This window comes from Esox lucius, chromosome 17, assembly GCF_011004845.1.
Source record: "Esox lucius isolate fEsoLuc1 chromosome 17, fEsoLuc1.pri, whole genome shotgun sequence".
In the NCBI taxonomy this organism is placed as follows: Eukaryota; Metazoa; Chordata; class Actinopteri; order Esociformes; family Esocidae; genus Esox; species Esox lucius.
Window position 1 is genome coordinate 28,012,674 of NC_047585.1, and position 19,022 is coordinate 28,031,695.

Sequence of the window (19,022 nt, forward strand, 5' to 3'; positions counted from 1 at the left end):
GTTACTATCCATGTGGGTTACCAAGGAAGTTGAAGGAAATACCGCTCGAACGTTTTTTGTCTACGATTTGTCTACGAGGTACACTATTGGATATAGGGATATTGTAATCTATGACGATTGGACAGAATCATTGTCAATTTTAATGACACGGTTTTTCCACGCCTCTTCTTTTTTTTTTTTTTTACTTCCGCTTGTATCCAATTGACCTACGTTACAGAAACAGGTGTACACTGTGATTTTGGTTCCTGAGAAAAGTGCATCCCATCTCATTAAAACATTTTTTTGCAACATAATTTGTGTTGGACCCTATACGGATATTTCCAACCATTTTATATTCAGCCTAATATTTTGTAGCCTACTTGTAATACTTGTAAAATAGACCTAAAATTCTACTCACGAAAGGACTGTTTTCACTGATACACAGGAAGACTAGTTGATCTGAAAACGTTGGAGTAGTTTAGCAGCTGATGTTAGCTAGGTATAATGTAAAAAATTATGAATGCGTTGATTAACCTTAGGATGAAAAGGCATTAACTTATTCAGTGAATGTTAGTTTAATGTAAAGGTTGTGAATATTGTTACGTAAACTACATTTCAAAGTCCAGCCACCCGCAATAGTGTCCGATTGAGGTTGCGACCCACAGCAGATAGCTACATTATCAGTCATGGCAGACTCGGGTAACAGCCACCCGAAAACACTAAATTTTAACGTGGGGGTACTTGGGCATGTCGACAGTGGGAAGACGTCCCTTGCCAGAGCACTCAGTAGCACATCGTCCACAGCAGCATTTGACAAAAACCCCCAGTCCCGAGAGAGAGGCATCACGCTAGACCTCGGCTTCTCTTCCTTCACGGTGGACCTCCCCGAAAAACTGAGGGAGGACTCCAGGCACCACGGACACGAGAATCTGCAATTCACTCTGGTGGATTGTCCTGGACACGCGTCGCTCATACGCACAATCATTGGGGGTGAGAGGATTAAATGAGAATAATCTTATTGTACTATTTAACTGCAGACACCAATCATGAATGAATGAATCGTAAATAATTTACACAGAAAAATACTGGTCCGATAACCGACATCTAGTACCACAGGATTAGCAAGTAGCAAAATCCAACATATCATTACTAATCCGATGACGATGTCCATATGGATAATTGATTGAGGGTGTAAAAAAATACCAACACTGTAGCCTATAACTGTGTCTAACTGTCTCATGAGTTCAGAGTTCAGATGGCTACGCAAAGCTCTGAGTTCAGATCCAACCGGTAGATGGCGACTGGGGAGTGCAGGATAAAGACCACACACACATACCCCATACAAATATATATCTACCGATATATACTAACCTTTTCACTTTCCAAGTAGAAGAGAGAGTGAGAAAGAAGTATATTGAAATTCTAATTCTATTCTATACATCACAATGAGGAAAAAGAGCAGTGTCTGTATACTTATTGAATTGACTGGTTTGTAAATGGTACTGACCCCAACGCTTCTCCTGACTCATTCTTCTTTTCTTAAATATTGCTGTCCCCTTCCCTCTCTCTCTTGCTCTTTCTCCCGAGGAATGCTTTTAAGATTGATTCACCTTGTTTTATTATTTGTCTTGATATCAGGATTTGACTTTTCTGTGGAGGGCTGTCAGTGGTTGGGTTCAGGACAGGCAGGAAGGACAGAGTTGAAGGAAAGCTGGAGACGGAATGTAGATGTATACATACACCCTTGCGCTGAGCAATTAGTTCCTTTTTGTGGTTGGTGTTTTTTTTTAAATGATAAAAATAATAAATATCCGTTTTCAATTGGTGTTTAGTTTATTTCCCTTGTGGGGTCGGATATGTTCCCTGCAGAACACTTCCCAACGTCTCTCAGTTCGTTCAAATCTTGACTTAATTTCCTAAATGCTTTGCTTAAGACAAAAAACACATTAAATGGAATGGAACCAATGTCTGTTGAATTAGTTAGCTAATCATTTAAATGTTGGTTAAATGCTCCACACTGACACACACACACACACACAGAGGGAGTATGGTGTCTACGGCTGGTGTACAGTATGCTGTATAATACCAGGGTGTCCCTGTGGATGGCACATGCTGTGGATTAGGGCGGAAGGAAGGTGTAGCGATCAGGGTATGTTCTAAACTTCCCCTCCTGTCCCCAATGGGGAGAGCACAGGAAAGAAAGACTGCCAAAGAGAGGCAGAGAAGTGAGGGGAGCACAGGAAAGAAAGACTGCCAAAGAGAGGGAAAGAAAAGAGTGAGAGGAAAGACAACCAGGGGAGCTGGGCTTCTAATTTCATCCCTCAAGCCCTCCTCAACGTGTTCCACTCCCCCATTTGTTTCCCCCTCTCTCTCTCCTCCTTCACTTGTTATTCTTGGTAGTGTTGTTCTGGTCCTGCTACTCCATTGGTTTCTCAACTTCTAACTTTGGTAATAGGGGTCCTCCCAGAATCCTGTGTAGATCAGCTGTAACCAAATAGTATGAGTTTTGGACAGGCTCATTATTATGGCGAAGTCATATAGCATACATTAACTGGGTGTGTGCGTGTGTTGGTGTGCGTGCGTGCGTGCTCCAGGGGCTCAGATCATAGATCTGATGATGCTGGTGGTAGATGTGGTGAAAGGCATTCAGACCCAGACAGCTGAGTGTCTGTTGATTGGAGAGCTGACCTGCCCCCGCATGGTGGTCGTCCTCAATAAGACTGACCTGCTGCCCCCCAACAAGAGACAAACTGCGGTCGACAAGATGACCAAGAGACTGCACAAGACCTTGGAGAACACGAGGTAACATACGCACACACACACACACACACACACACACACAAACACACACACACACAGTAATACTGACCTTTATTTCATCCCTGTTCGTCAGATTTAAAGACTGTCCTGTGATTGCGGTTGCAGCAAAGCCTGGGGGTCCTGAGGCCCCTGAAACTGAGGAGCCACAGGGAGTGTCTGATCTAATAGAGGTAAAACACAGTGGAGCTTTAGGGAGTGTCTGATCTAATAGAGGTAAAACACAGTGGAGCTTTAGGGAGTGTCTGATCTAATAGAGGTAAAACACAGTGGAGCTTTAGGGAGTGTCTGATCGAATATAGGTAAAACACAGTGGAGCTTTAGGGAGTGTCTGATCGAATATAGGTAAAACACAGTGAAGCTTTAGGGAGTGTCTAATCTAATAGAGGTAAAACACAGTGGAGCTTTAGGGAGTGTCTGATCGAATATAGGTAAAACACAGTGAAGCTTTAGGGAGTGTCTGATCTAATAGAGGTAAAACACAGTGGAGCTTTAGGGAGTGTCTAATCTAATAGAGGTAAAACACAGTGGAGCTTTAGGGAGTGTCTGATCGAATATAGGTAAAACACAGTGGAGCTTTAGGGAGTGTCTGATCGAATATAGGTAAAACACAGTGAGCTTTAGGGAGTGTCTGATCTAATAGAGGTAAAACACAGTGGAGCTTTAGGGAGTGTCTGATCGAATATAGGTAAAACACAGTGAGCTTTAGGGAGTGTCTGATCTAATAGAGGTAAAACACAGTGGAGCTTTAGGGAGTGTCTGATCTAATAGAGGTAAAACACAGTGGAGCTTTAGGGAGTGTCTGATCGAATATAGGTAAAACAAAGTGGAGCCCATGACAGGCCTGCTCTATTCTTCGTTTGGTTTCATACCGGTGGCTTCAGTTATACATACCATCCATCCAGTAACCTTATTGAAATGCTACAACGAAAGGTTGATATGAAGACACTGTCAGGAAGCCAGATGAAGACTGTCTCTTTGCTCCATGTGTGATTCTGAAGAACGCTTGTATCTATGATGACCATACAATGTTATGGCAGCAGTTTGGACAGTTCTCTGTCTGTGTCTCCATCTCCGCTAGCTGTTGAAGAGCCAGGCATACCTCCCTCGCAGAGACCCAGGGGGTGACCTGCTTATGGCCGTGGACCACTGCTTCTCCATCCGTGGTCAGGGCACAGTCATGACCGGAACTATCCTGCAGGGGGCGCTGGCTGTCAATGACACCGTGGAGATCCCGGTGCTCAAGGTACGGTCACTGACCACAGAACACTGATTCTCATGGCCTCTGAAAACAGCCCTCACAACTGGCCGTCAGTCACAACACCCACGTCACTGGGCAACAGTTAGCTGCGGTACTGCTGAACATCACAGAACATTACTCCATTACAGTGGTTCTCATTTGAAATAATGTGATATTACAGAAGGAAGCCATGGGAGGGTATTCCCTGCTTGCTATAGACAGGGGTTGAGAGTCATTGAGGTTGTAGGAGAACCCTAATGCAGGCTCAGTAAGGCTAGAAGCTCCAGAGTTGTTTTCAAGTTCATAAGTTGACTGAAAGCGCACGGAGAGGTAGAAGAAGGGATGGGTGAAAGGGGGAGGAGGATGTGTCTGTGTGTATTTTTGGGGAGGGCAGGATGGGGATCCTGGGAAGGAGGGGTGGGGTATTGGCACTACAGAGGCGCTCTAATTTAGACCAGATGCAGTCACTCACACTAGTAGGCCAGCCTAGTCTAAACACCATCTTATTGTATTGAACTATACCACTACTGGGGTGTCATTATAAAATCCTCCACCTGGTGGTGGCAAAAGCCTGGAGATCCCAAGAAATTAGTCAGATTCAGCGTTCACTGACAGGGAGAAGTAAACGGTGGTAAAGCCACACCAACCATTCTCACCAAGTCTTCAAACAACCCAATGAACGCTCCATAAAAAAACAACTTTCAGAGTTTATTCAGTGTCAGTTAATGTCTCACCGGCTTAAATTACAGTGGATTTTGCTGTTACTAAGAATATTGTTGAGGTTAAGGGGGGTCCTTGTGAATGTACCTGTATTTTAGGGAATCTATGAATTGTAATTTGTATTTTTTTTCCCATTTCTAAAAGCTGTTCTTGCACAAATATGGGTTGTTGAGTTATATTCTGACTGGCTTTGTCCTTTAACCCCTAGGTGACCAAGAAAGTCAAGTCAATTCAGATGTTCCGGCGGCCGGTGACTGGAGCCATGCAAGGTGACCGCGTGGGCGTGTGCGTGACCCAGTTTGACCCCAAATTGCTAGAACGGGGGGTGGTGTGTTCTCCGGGTTCTCTCCGTACCCTCCAGGCAGCCATCATCTCTGTGAGGAAGATCGGCTACTTCAAGGGTTCCCTGGCCACCCGCGCCAAGTTCCACATCACCGTGGGCCATGAGACCGTCATGGCCCGGGTGACCTTCTTCGGTCTGCCCCCCGAGGAGACCCTCCAAAGCCCCCAGCCGCCTGCCCCAGACGCCCGACCCCTGGACACACCCTTCTCTTTTGACCGGGAGTACTTCTACCAGGATGAGTATGTGATTGGCCAGCGGGAGGCCCAAGGGGCTGGGCCAGACCCGGAGCAGTGGGCGCTGCTGGAGTTTGAGCGTCCGGTCACGTGTCCTGTGCTCTGCTTGGTGATTGGTTCTAAGCTTGACACAGACATCCATGCCAACGCGTGCCGGCTGGCCTTCCAGGGGCGGCTGCTGGAGGGCTTCGAGGAGAAGAGCTACGCGGAAACGACACTACCCAGGCTACGAATCTACAAATCCAAACACAAGGAGGGCCAAGTTGAACGGGTGAGTCTGCCTCATCATTCACCCTGGTCTGACCTCATCCCCCTCAAGGCCCGGAGCTCCGGGCTGGTTCCCCTCTCCCGTTCTGTTCCCCCCTCAGTCCCCCTCTCTTACTCCTCCCCCTCCTCTCACTCCTCTCCCATTCTTTCACTCCTCTCCCTCCTCAGTCCTCCTCAATCCCCCTCTCTCACTCCTCTCCCATAATTCCCGTTGCTCCAGGGGCAGCAGGATCTTAGCTCCCATCGTACGGCCACATACCTCCAGTGTAGGGTATGCGGGGCCTTGATGTGTTTTCGCCTGTGACAGGCGTGTGGCCCTCTGACGCCAGTGGACAGACAGACGTCCCGGAGCTCTGACACACCTGAGTGAAACAGGAGCACACCCACATGGCTGTCTGCATTCCCCTCTGCCTACACTCTGCAGGGTTGGGCAACCTGTCCAAACATCCATACACCATGGAGTTGGCTTTTTCTTAGTCCAAATAATAGTAGCCTTGTAAGTTATTTGTTAATTCATGTGTAAATTGTTGGGAACTTTTGTTTCCCTTTTGGCTACTTTCCCACATATAGCCTACTGCTTTGCGCTAAATAATAAATGATACAGAGAAAGTCATTGTTTTTAAACGATAGTGAGGGAAAGAAAAATGCTTCCTTGCCCGTTTGGAGGCTTTTCTGATTCAGGCCGAATGTTTAAGGTCAGCCAGCGGATCTGAACCAAGACTGTTGCAGAAAATAAAAGATTTGTTTTCAAGCGTTCAAATAATTAATAAGAGCGAACATTTTTGTCGTGTGTTATTTCGATGAGTGAAACAAATATTTTATTTTGGCTACGTAATTTTTTTATATTCAAGCTTTATAAGGAATGTATACATAGCGTATTCATTTGTGTAATATTACTGTTGACTTGCTGTTGTAAATAAATCTTGTGAGACATCCTGTCAGGAGGCACAGGTATGGGAGGCAGGATCTTTTGCACTTAACGCTATCCAAGGACATTAATAAACCCTTCAGCCATATTACTACTGGTTCTATTTAAGTGGAACCTGTCATGGGAACATTTTCTGCATCCGTGTTTACTGAAGTCTATGGTTACTTTTAGGTTTTGCTAAGCAAGTAGTGATTTTCAACAGCAATTTAACCTCCCATTTTGATAAGTCTGCCTTACAATTGTTTCGCAATTCTCTCTCATTATTATACTCAGCAAAAAAATACTTTCTACAATAGAATTCTGTTAGGACAATAGAAACTTGGATTCGGTGGTTGATCATGAAAAGGGACAGTGATAAAAACCCTGTTCTCAATTAGACTTTTTGCACGGCTTTCAGCTCTCCACTCGCTCTTTCTGCAATATACATTGTCCTCTTGGATTAAAGGAATTGTCTAAATACCACGTACTGTATGTTTTGAAACATGAATGATATGGTCAATTGTAGATACAGGAGTTTGGTAAAACACCGTTTGACCTGTTGCCCTGCTTGTGTCTCAGGCTCCGGTTCCAACCCGGTAACAGAACACGGTGAAAGATCGTTTTCCGCATGGTGACGTCGTTGTCATTGACGGGCTGTGTAGCGTGGCTGACAGATGCTTGTGGGGATCCGTCACCCAGCGTTAGTCTCTCTTCATCTGGGGATTCTCTTGGTCTGTTGTCTGCGTCGGCTGGTCTGAGTGTTGTTTACCACCCAACATGTTGGTAAACAACACTCTCAGGGTCGCTGACAGGTCGGAGGTCAAGTGCGTGACTGCTGCTAGCTCCGCTGGCTGTCACAGTTACACAGCAGTCATTGACCCTGTGGTTGAAGCGCCTCTTTGGGGTCAGAATGGGGTTATGTGACATCGGCGTGGGGGCCCCTCCTAGAAAGAAGTCCTGTTTGTTATGGCTTTGTTTCTTCTAACAGGACGCATACCTGAGATGTTTCCTTGTCTAATTCATAGCTCAGTCATTGTGTCTGACATGTACACCAACTGTATCTCGTCTCTGGTCACGCATCACGTCAACCTGAACGTCAGAGAGAGGAGCAGCGCGGAGGTTTAGGGGAGGAGGGGACCAGGAGGGAGACAGAGTGGTGCCCTCCCTTTATCGGATCAGTGCCGGATCACAGAGTCTCCCTGATGGAGAGATAGGGGAAATATAAACACACAGAAGAAATATGTGAAGGAATGGAGAGGAGGGACAGACACATGGACGGCAGCTCGGGAGGAATGTGGTTCAGGGGTTTTGGGGTTCAGGGCCGTGGTACTGGGGTCAACACATCGCGCACATGCAGCAGTGTGTTCCCGACATCAAAACCAAACACTGGGGTATTATACTGCCTGCCTAAAGGAATGCAATGATATGCAGGATATTCATATCTGTATGATGTTGAAAAAAATCGTATATTACTTTCTTGTGTCTGTTACTGTAAACAGCTGATTTAATATTAGGTTTGCTTAGGCCTATTGCATTAGAATAATTCAGTCATTCATTTTATTAAATTATTTTCTTGTATGTGTCACTGGCGCCTCAAGTCTCCTCCTCCTCTGATCAGGTGACAGATGACTACACTGCGATTGGAAGGAACCTGTTCAAGAAGGAGACCAACCTCCAGCTGTTTGCCGGGTTGAAGGTCACACTGTCGACCGGCGAGGCGGGGGTCATCGAGGGCGGGTTCGGACAAAGTGGAAAGTTTAAGATCCGGGTGCCAGGTAAGCAGGCTGGGGTGTGTTAAGGACTAGACCCATTCTAACGATGGGTTAAAAACAGAGGATAAACGCGGGTATCACCATCATATTCTAGTTGTTTCCTTCATGTTCAAACGCCGCCATCCGTTGACAATCAGCCTGTGATCTGGGTCCATCATAGTGTGCCTTTCCTTGGGTTAATAGTTGAAATAAGTACTGTACAGCTACCAGTTTATTCAGAGTCTGTTGGTAATAAACATTCCATTAGTTTATTTGTTAGAATAACGCAGTTACGTCTCTAGTACAACCAAAGCATGAGAGGCCTTCTCTTCTACCCGTCTCTTTCCTGCTCCCTCTCTGCTGGTTGTCTGTGGTACGTTTGGTTGTCAGGGTCAGGATGTGGGGAGAGCGGTGGGCTGCCAATCCACTCCAGCATTCCCAGAATTCCTCTGGGGCTAGCTCTGGTTCCGGGGAATGTATGCTCCATGTTTATTTTACCTTGTGTCGCTCCGCTCTGGCCCACAGCTCCACACCGGGCCAGGCGGGACGAGAAAACAAAAACATTTAGAAAGAGAACCCTACTCACATCCTTTACGGGCTCTCACACTGGTGCATCCACACTGACACACACGCCCCTACATCCACACTGACACATACGCCCCTACATCCACACTGACACACACGCCCCTACATCCACACGGACACACACGTCCCTACATCCACACGGACACACACGCCCCTACATCCACACGGACACACACGCCCCTACATCCACACTGACACACACGCCCCAACATCCACACTGACACGCACGCCCCTACATCCACACTGACACGCACGCCCCTACATCCACACTGACACGCACGCCCCTACATCCACACTGACACGCACGCCCCTACTTCCACACGGACACGCACGCCCCTACATCCACACGGACACGCACGCCACCTACATCCACACGGACACGCATGCCCCTACATCCACACGGACACGCACGCCCCTACATCCACACTGACACGCACGCCCCTACATCCACACGGACACGCACGCCCCTACATCCACACTGACACGCACGCCCCTACATCCACACTGACACGCACGCCCCTACATCCACACTGACACGCACGCCCCTACATCCACACGGACACGCACGCCCCTACATCCACACTGAAACACACAACCCAGCTATGTGTTCATCTGACCTCTGCCCTCTACCCACCCTTGGTGTAGGTTTGTGCGTGCATCTCTCTCTTGTTGTTGTTTTTCTCTTCTCTTCCTACATGCCCTCCAGGTCACATGAGTGAAGATAGAGAGGGCATGGGAGGGAGACATTTGGAAAGGGCCCAGCTAGTTAGATCTCAGCGAGTCTTTGAAGGCCCTTTAGACCCCTCCACAACCTCTCACACAGCCACCACTGTCCAATCCCCCTCACTACCTCCCTGTCCCGGCCCTGACCCTAAACTCATCCCCTACAAGGCCCTCAGGCCCACCAGCCTGGCACCAGACAGTTATTCTAGAGGATCGACGAAGACATGGAGGGAAATTAGATGAGGAATGGGGGAGGGGGCAGATGACCTTTATACATTACGATTTGGGCTGTTCAAGCCAGTTGTGTAGTTTGTGTGTATTTCAGGCATTTAATGGATCTAATACATATACCCTAATCATGTGTGTTTAATATTCCAGCCAGCTTAATATGCATACACGTCTATAGTGAACCAAGTGTGGTTATTTAGGCTCTGTGTTTCAGCACATTTGATTTGAAATGAAACGATGAAGTATAAGTGTGACATGGGCTGTCAGAGTATTTACCATGAATTGTGAATTTTGTATGAATTACTGGCTTTTGTATGAATTACTGGCTTTTGCATGAATTACTAAATATTGTCACATTTAGTAGTTGGTTGCAAATCCTTTGTATCTGATAACTAGCTGAAGCCTGTGGCCCACTGACATCCCCAGACGCTGGGAATCTTCCCTGGTGAGGCTCTGCCAGCATGTACTATAGCCTTCTTCAGTTTCTGTTTGTTTGGGGCATTTTTTACTTCAGTCTTCAGCACGTGAAACCTAGGATCAGTTGGATTCAGGCCAACTGACTTGGCCAGTCAAGAAACTCCTTGGCTGCATTAGCAACATGTTGGGGGTCATTTTCCTGCTGAAAGATGCAGCGCCGTACAGTAAGTTTTGATACGTTTGGTTGTATCTGAGCAGATAATGTTTCTGTACACTTTAGAATATGTCAATATTTGCCTTATCTGTCTACAATACATTTTTAACAGATATTTAAAAAAAAGGGTATTTTCTGTATTTCTTTAGGCCATCCTATTTTTTAAGGTTATCTAGTGGTTTTGCATCTGATCTAATGAACTAGTCTGGCCTCTGTAGTTTGGTTGCTGAGGTATGATAGTGTTCCTGAGCTGTTGGACAGGTAATCGTTGTTGTTTTTTCACTGTGTTGAGCGTTTATTGGTCATCCACAGTAGTTTTTTTTTTCTTGGTCTAGCAGGTGTTTCGACACATTAAGCACTATTTAGTTAGGCTAAATAGTGCTTTCTTGTTAATTTACCAAACTGTTTATTTTGGCACACCTAATATTTTGGCTATGTCTCTGATTTATTCTGGTTTATCTGCGTCATGATGGCCATCTTGACTTGCATTGGAACTGCTCTGGTCCACATGTTGTCAGACACCAGCAAATGACTTACCCTTAACTCTTTTAATATTCGATGTCACGAGCGGTCAATCTTTTTAGTCTTCTGCTTAACCTTCTGAACACAATTTAATGATAATTCATACATTAAATTCTGTCTGAGCTTTCCGTACCTTCTTCAAGTCATATGCTGCACTGAGATTTTTCTGCAAAAATGTGTCATTCTTCCGAATTCTTAGAGAATTCTTAAAGATAAGTGAGGTTACTCTGCATTGCAAATGTTTACTGGAAATCTGTATGTTAGATGTGGTTAGATTAAATGTCACCTGCCGTTTAAATGATATCATTCTGAAACATTTATCTTTTCCAGTAATGAAGACAAGGGTAGTGATTCATTTACATTCTTACTTGGACTATGTACATTAAACGTAAGTATTTTTCTTGTGTGTGTATGTGTTTGTGCGTATGGGTGGGAAAGAGACATTTTGACAAGATCAGAGATATGTCAGCATTCTGCCTGCCCTTAATCTTAACAATCCTCACGCTGGCGTAACCATAACAACCTTTTTGGTGGCGCTGTGTGACGTTGGTAGACAAGGTCGGCTGATGGAGAGGTTTGCTCAGGGAACATTTCTCACCTCCATGTGAGCAGAACAACAAACACATGTATCACACACCCTCACACACACACACACACACACACACAAAGATATGGCCCAGTGGAATCCATGGCACATGCCCAATCACCTGGAGGACTTTCAGAACCTGGCAGAAATGCCAGCCAGAGCAGATTCACTACACTGAACCCTGACAGAAAGACACATGTTGTTTAAATTACACGGGAAAAAAATCATGAAATTGCATGTGCAATATATGGTCCTGTTATTGCTTTTCATTATGAATTTCTGTCTATAGACTGGTAGGCTGTTGGGGAGCACACTGTATCTACCACATTTCTATAGACTGGTAGGCTGTTGGGGAGCACACTGTATCTACCACATTTCTATAGACTGGTAGGCTGTTGGGGAGCACACTGTATCTACCACATTTCTATAGACTGGTAGGCTGTTGGGGAGCACACTGTATCTACCACATTTCTATAGACTGGTAGGCTGTTGGGGAGCACACTGTATCTACCACATTTCTATAGACTGGTTGGCTGTTGGGGAGCACACTGTATCTACCACATTTCTATAGACTGGTAGGCTGTTGGGGAGCACACTGTATCTACCACATTTCTATAGACTGGTAGGCTGTTGGGGAGAACACTGTATCTACCACATTTCTATAGACTGGTAGGCTGTTGGGGAGAACACTGTATCTACCACATTTCTATAGACTGGTAGGCTGTTGGGGAGCACACTGTATCTACCACATTTCTATAGACTGGTAGGCTGTTGGGGAGAACACTATCTACCACATTTCTATAGACTGGTAGGCTGTTGGGGAGAACACTGTATCTACCACATTTCTATAGACTGGTAGGCTAATGGGGAGAACACTGCGGCTACCATCATACTACATCTCCCAGTTTGTCTCTTTCTGGTGGTTTAGTGCTTGTAGCCCTACTACAATTACTGTACCTTCATTCTGCATTTCACAACCGTCTCATTTAACTTCCCAAAGTACTGCCAGACTTGGCTGCTGTTTCCTCTGGTTTTGGATCAGAGGAGACTGATAAGTTGCTGTACGTCCGAGAACACTTGCATCTTTCATAGCCAGCTAAGGAGTGTGTGGGGGGGAGGGGGGGCACAGACCGATTGGACACCAGGAACACTGAGTCAGCATTGTGGTGTATAGGGCGCCTACGTTACGCTTATCAACGGCTTTATCTCGCAATGGAATGCTGCATCTTACGATTTCTAGGCTTGCAATGTCTTGCAACTTCATTAAAGCACAGCCTATCATCAATAAATAGACTAGCTTAGATATTTTACACGCAACAAACCAATCCATCCCAAGCATCATGCCACGTCTTCTCCAAAACCAGCCTTACATTTGCCTCGTCAATGGATTTATGTAAATGTCTTTATAATCTATGGTCTAGTTAGGCTTCCTCAAAGGTTCACGGCCCTAGTACTTCCATGACGAGAGCTGGAACTAGGTTTAGATAGGACACATGAGACCGGACCATGTGTGGCAGGTCTGACCTAGTCTTGTCTCCACTCTTATCAGTAGGAGGATCAAGAGGCTGAGGTTGGTCGTTTAGGTTTTGCTGAAGCACTTTAGCTCTAAGCAGAGATATGACTCTGTCATCCTCAGTCCAAGGAGCAATTTTACTGTTGAGCCTGTACTGGATAACCAGGTTTAAGTTTCCAACTGGCATTCTATTCCACTCTAAAGAACCTCAGTATTGCCTCTAGTGGCCAGTTTATATCCAGTTGTTTTACCCACCTGCAGCATGTTTGAATGTGCCTACTGCTGTTTCAGTAAATGTTTCTGAAACACCTCGCATTTATATGCATTCAAATTCCTCGGTCCTACCCCACTACTTTGAAAATAAGGGGTCAGGGTGTGGAGAAAGTTACTTTAAACTAATCCTTCTTTAATACGAAGATGAAAACCTAGATTTCTATTTTTCACAGTTTCTGTTTTTTATTTGAAAGGTGTTTTCGGCCACAAAGCCTGCACTGTATGTTCTGCTATCATCCCAAACAATTTTGATTATGTCAATCTGACAAATCATGCAACTAAAAGCACATAAGTAGACATTTTGCTTTCTTTATTAGCTTTATTAGATTGTCTGTTTTCTGTCGTTTGGCTAGCCGGTTTTTACAGTTTAGACCATTATCTGAGGTGAGATGAACTGTGACTAACCTGGTCCTCGGCTATTGCACACAGCGCATTTTAGCCTGGGACAACCATTTGAATATGGCCTTTATGGAGTGAACATATCATTCTATTGGAGTGGACTTACTAAGTTAACTATGTCATCTTTTGATTTTAGCTAATCAGAATATTGTGAAGTGTGCCATCCTGTGGAGCAGCATTTCTGACAATTTCTCGTTCAAACAAACATTTCACAGTCACTCCATGAGATAACAAAGGTAACCAGTTTATAGCCTACAACAGACATCACAATTAACAGGTTTTAATGAAGCAAGAACTGCCTTACCGTAATTTCCAGTTTATAAACCGCATCTTGTGCACAGATTTTGAAAACATTTTCAACCCAACCAGTTAATTCATGGATGTGGCTAATATGAGTTTACATTTTTAAAACTGTTTCCAACGCCAAACTTTTTCACAGATGATTGCTTGACGACATACAGGTCTCAGAAACCCATGTAGCAAATATGATACCACTGGCATTACAGGGTTTTCAAAAACACTTTATTCTTCAACAAATACAATTTGATAGTGCCCTTTGACAGATGTTTAATATTAATATACAGTGCATATACAAGTTATAATTCTCCGGGCAAATGTGGTTTATACAGTTAGGTTTGGAAATATTTGGACACTGACACAATTTTCATAATTTTGTCTCTGTACGCCGCCACAATGGATTTGAAATGAAACAACCAAGATGCAATTGCACAGACTTTCAGCTGTAATTCAAGGGGTTGAAAAAAAATTATTATGAAACGTTTAGGAATTGCAACCATTTTCATACACAGTCCCCTTATTTCAGGGGCTCAAATGTAATTGGACAAATTATCACAAACATAAATAAATTGTTCATTTTTAATACTTTGTAGAGAATCCTTTGCAGACAATGGCTGCTTGAAGTCTGTTAGGCATGGACATTACCAAATGATGGGTTTCCTCCTTTGTAATGCTTTGCCAGGCCTTTACTGCAGCTGTATTCATTTGTTGTTTGTTCGTGGGTCTTTCTGCCTTAAGTTTTGTCTTCAGCAAGTGAAATGCATGATCGATCGGGTTGAGATCAGGTGATTGACTCTGCCATTATTTGCCTTATAAAACTCATGGGTTGCTTTTGCAGTATGTTTTGGGTCATTGTCCATCTGTAAAGTGGAGTGCCGTCCAATCAATTTTGCTGTGGTGAAACCTCTGTACTTGCTGTCTTTATGGTAGACTTGGATAATGATATGCCTACCTCCTGGAGAGTGTTGGCTGGATGTTGTGAAGGGGTTTTTCTTTACCATGGAATCCCACGATCATCCACCACTGTTGTCTTCCATGGACGTCCTGGCCTTTTTGTGTTGCAGATCTCTGGGGAGATCTCAAACGTGCGGTTCTTGCTAGACGACCAAAGACTTTGCATGACCTGTAGGCATTTTGCTAAGATGAATGGGCAGCTATACCACCTGCATGAATTCAGGGCCTCATAGACAACTATTACAAAAGACTGCATGCTGTCATTGATGCTAAAGGGGGCAAAACATGGTATTAAGAACTAAGGGTATGCGGACTTTTGAACAGGGGTCAGTTCATTTTTTTTCTTTGTTGCCATGTTTTTTTTTATGATGGTGCCATTCTGTTATGAACTACAGTTGAATCTGAATCCCATAAAAAATAAAAGACGTGTTTTGCCTGCTCACTCATGTTTTCTTAACATATGGTACATATATTACCAATTCTCCAAGGGTATGCAAACTTTTGAGCGCAATTGTACCTGCTTAATAGATGAAGAAATAACGAAGGAATAGCCCACACTTGTCCATGAAACAGTTTTTGAATCGGTTGTCCAATTACTTTTGGTCTCTTGAAAAAGAGGGGGCTACATATTGAAGAGCTGTAATTCCTAAACCCTTCCTCCAATTTGGGTGTGAATACCCTCAATTTTAAGCTGAGCCCATATTCATTATTTAACTGTAACGTGAATATATTTAGCTAAACAGCCAAAACAACAAAACGTCTGTCAGTGTCCAATTATTTCTGGACCTAACTTTATATGGGTGCGGTTAATACTCGGGTTTGTTTACACACAAAGCTATAAAATGAATGGTGCAGTTTATACGCAGTGGGTTATAAACAGGGAATTACAGTGTTTTCCCCTTCAATGCGGTGTCTTTGGAGACAGTTCAGATGTCCCACATCAATCTCAAAATATAGACTGGTGATTGGTTGCACAAGACACAGGTGAAGGTGTTGTGGGAGATGATTGGTTGATAGACTAAGGTAGGCCTCAGGTTAGGAATTTGGCATAATTTTCCTATTGGCTTAAGAAGGCCATGTTTAATGGTCCTCCAAATCTTATAAATAACCTTTTCACAAGCAGAGAAATTCTACTTGGCCTTGATTAGCCAATAATCAAGTTGTGAGAACATTCTCTCTAAGCATTGGCTTAATCGTTTGAAATATGCCAAGCAATTATCCCCCACAACAGCCTTTTCCACATATTGTGCCCCCAAACAGCAATTGCTACATTCATTGCATACTGATCCATTCAATGCCACATCATGGAGCAATATTTTGGTTTACGAAAGTTAAAAGATGTCAAATACCGAATTTCTCAGTATGGTCATTCCCACAGAATGATCTGGTCAGTCCCGTGAAGCTCCAGTCTGTAGCCTAAAGAGAAGGAAAAAAACTAATTGTCTGCATATGCTTGAGAATTATTGCATTATTCAATAGTAATGTAGTTTGGTTCCATTATTCAAATGAATGTAATATGATTAAGATGAGAATTTGCTTGCATAGACCTACAGTACTAGTGAAATACTACTATAAGTTGCTTGCGTAGACCTACAGTACTAGCGAAATACTACTATAAGTTGCTTGCGTAGACCTACAGTACTAGTGGAATACTACTATAAGTTGCATGTGTAAACCTGCAGTACTAGTGAAATACTACTATAAGTTGCTTGTGTAGACCTACAGTACTAGTGAAATACTACTATAAGTTGCTTGTGTAAACCTAAAGTACTAGTGAAATACTTCTATAAGTTGCTTGCGTAGACCTACAGTACTAGTGAAATACTTTTATAAGTTGCTTGTGTAGACCTGCAGTACTAGTGAAATACTACTATAAGTTGCATGTGTAAACCTACAGTACTAGTGAAATACTTTTATAAGTTGCTTGCGTAGACCTACAGTACTAGTGAAATACATCTATAAGTTGCATGTGTAAACCTACAGTACTAGTGAAATACTTCTATAAGTTGCTTGCGTAGACCTACAATACTAGTGAAATACATCTATAAGTTGCTTGTGTAAACCTACAGTACTGGTGAAATGCTTCTATAGGTTGCTTGCGTAGACCTACAGTACTAGTGAAATACTACAAGTTGCTTGTGTAAACCTACAGTACTAGTGAAATACTTCTATAAGTTGCTTGCGTAGACCTACAGTACTAGTGAAGTACTACTATAAGCTATATCCTGTTCAGACCACTGGCTACGGTGAAATGCGCAGTACTTAAACATAAACTAAACCCATTCTCGGCTCATGCTATTCCCATTGCAATTCATTTACATGTCATTTAAATGTTACATCACTTGACATTTCTGGAAATGTGATAAGGGCTTTTGAGTTTGCTGAGTAGTTCTAAACACCTTGAGTGCCATCTTCTCCTCTGCAGTTTACATGGAATTAGGAAAGTAAGTCACTCTTATTGTTACATCAGAAACATTTTGTGATTAATGGCCCTAACACCTGGCTAGATCTGGCTGATGGCACGTTAACATGAACACAGTCAACATGAAACTGTCCTGCTTCTTGCTGGAAAGAGCAATGGCTGTATAAAAGGCAACTGCTGAGATAGAAAAAAAAATATGATTTGCGTACAACAAATTTAAAATCCTCAGCGAATCCTATGATTGATCTCTTCCTTCCTCCCTCCCTCTTCTCTTCAGACGGTCTCAGTCTTGAGACCAAGCAGCTCCTCGCCTCTACCAAGAAAAAAGGAAAGGGCGTTACTAAGGGGGACCCAGGCAAAGAGGAAGAAGCCAAGGCAGAGTCTCAGCCAATCAGCATCAACCTCCAATTCAAGAGATACATCTTTGACCCAGACAAAAAGATGGTCCAGTCCTGACCTGTGCAGAACCCACAAGAGGATGAGATGAGTGATGTAGGCTTTAAAACAAATATAGTTAAACACTGATTGTGAACATATTGCTCACTATATTTTAAATGCATTTTTCTGTGATCGATGAGTAAACTCTCCTGCCAAATTAGAAGGCGGGTAATCAGAGTGTTTCCCCTCCTACCACACCAGACCCTCTGTTGCACTGATGAAGGATAGACTGAGGACACTGGTTAAGGGGATATCCTTCATTTGGGCTCCATCATCTCCACCCAGATCAATGAACCAGCGCGAATGTCTATCATAAGGGTCTGCTCAGAAGTGAAAAGCACAGAATGTCTGGGGATGTGTCTCTTTGCCAGTGGCAGTAGTGGACACCTGGGTTCATAGTGTCACATTACTCCCAAGGGTTACCAAGAGTTACTTTTCTGAAAGATACTCAAGTATAACACAGCAAATGTCCATATCTTGTCTTTCTGTTATGCTCTGTCTTCTCCTCTATCTACTTCTGTCTATCCACTGTGCCTTAACGGGCATATCCATGTTAGGTGGTGTTGCCAAAAGAAATGATCATCTCTACACTTGTCTCACGTTGGGGGAATGGTCACCTCTGAGTTTGGACCCATTCACTCTTCTCATGTGATTTCAATTTAAATGTTTCTCTTTTAATGACATTTTCATTTTTGGCTTGGTTCATTTTTGGCAAGTCCAAGTGAAGCAGCCCTTCATTTGGACTTGATTTCCAGCTGGAATGGGAGAAGTTAGTCTTGAGTTTTCATTTGAATAGTTGTGTATTTCAGAGAAGGAATAAAGCAAACACATGCTCACTACTGCCTGTCTTTAATCTGCTTGCCTGTGTGTTACAGTTACTAATCAATACATCCCCAGGAGTTCACAGTGGGAAGGATAGTGATTGACATATTACTCATGTGCATGACTGTGTGATATGAATACTGTTTTGTGTTTTACTGGGTGTTTTTGGAGCGGTGTTATGTCATTGGTTGGCTCATTCTGAGTGACACTGAAAAAGTCTTTGCCCAATGATGACATCATGATTGACAGTGTTATTGGCTTTCTGTGGTATTACTGTGTGTCCCCTGTATGTATGTGGATTTCTGTGGTATTACTGTGTGTCCCCTGTATGTATGTGGATTTCTGTGGTATTACTGTGTGTCCCCTGTATGT

At 43.7% G+C, this 19,022-nt stretch overlaps 1 protein-coding gene across 1 annotated transcript; it reads left to right on the forward strand.

Annotated features, from left to right (window-relative positions):
• Positions 1-438: 438 nt before the first annotated feature.
• On the forward strand, positions 439-18,667 carry eefsec (eukaryotic elongation factor, selenocysteine-tRNA-specific). Its single transcript, XM_034287135.1, has 7 exons — positions 439-969; positions 2,574-2,781; positions 2,873-2,969; positions 3,878-4,042; positions 4,965-5,603; positions 8,125-8,281; positions 17,668-18,667. The coding sequence occupies exons 1-7, from the start codon at positions 666-668 to the stop codon at positions 17,844-17,846; spliced, it is 1,749 nt and encodes a 582-aa protein (XP_034143026.1). The 5' UTR covers positions 439-665; the 3' UTR covers positions 17,847-18,667.
• Positions 18,668-19,022: the final 355 nt, after the last annotated feature.

What these genes read in the sequence shown, in the direction of transcription:
- eefsec (XM_034287135.1), top strand. Translation starts at nt 666, where the DNA reads ATGGCAGACTCGGGTAACAGCCACCCGAAAACACTAAATTTTAACGTG. An exon ending in AAGACCTTGGAGAACACGAG is followed by an intron (nt 2,782 to 2,872) that starts GTAACATACGCA and finishes CCTGTTCGTCAG; the next exon opens with ATTTAAAGACTGTCCTGTGA. An exon ending in GTTTAAGATCCGGGTGCCAG is followed by an intron (nt 8,282 to 17,667) that starts GTAAGCAGGCTG and finishes TCTTCTCTTCAG; the next exon opens with ACGGTCTCAGTCTTGAGACC.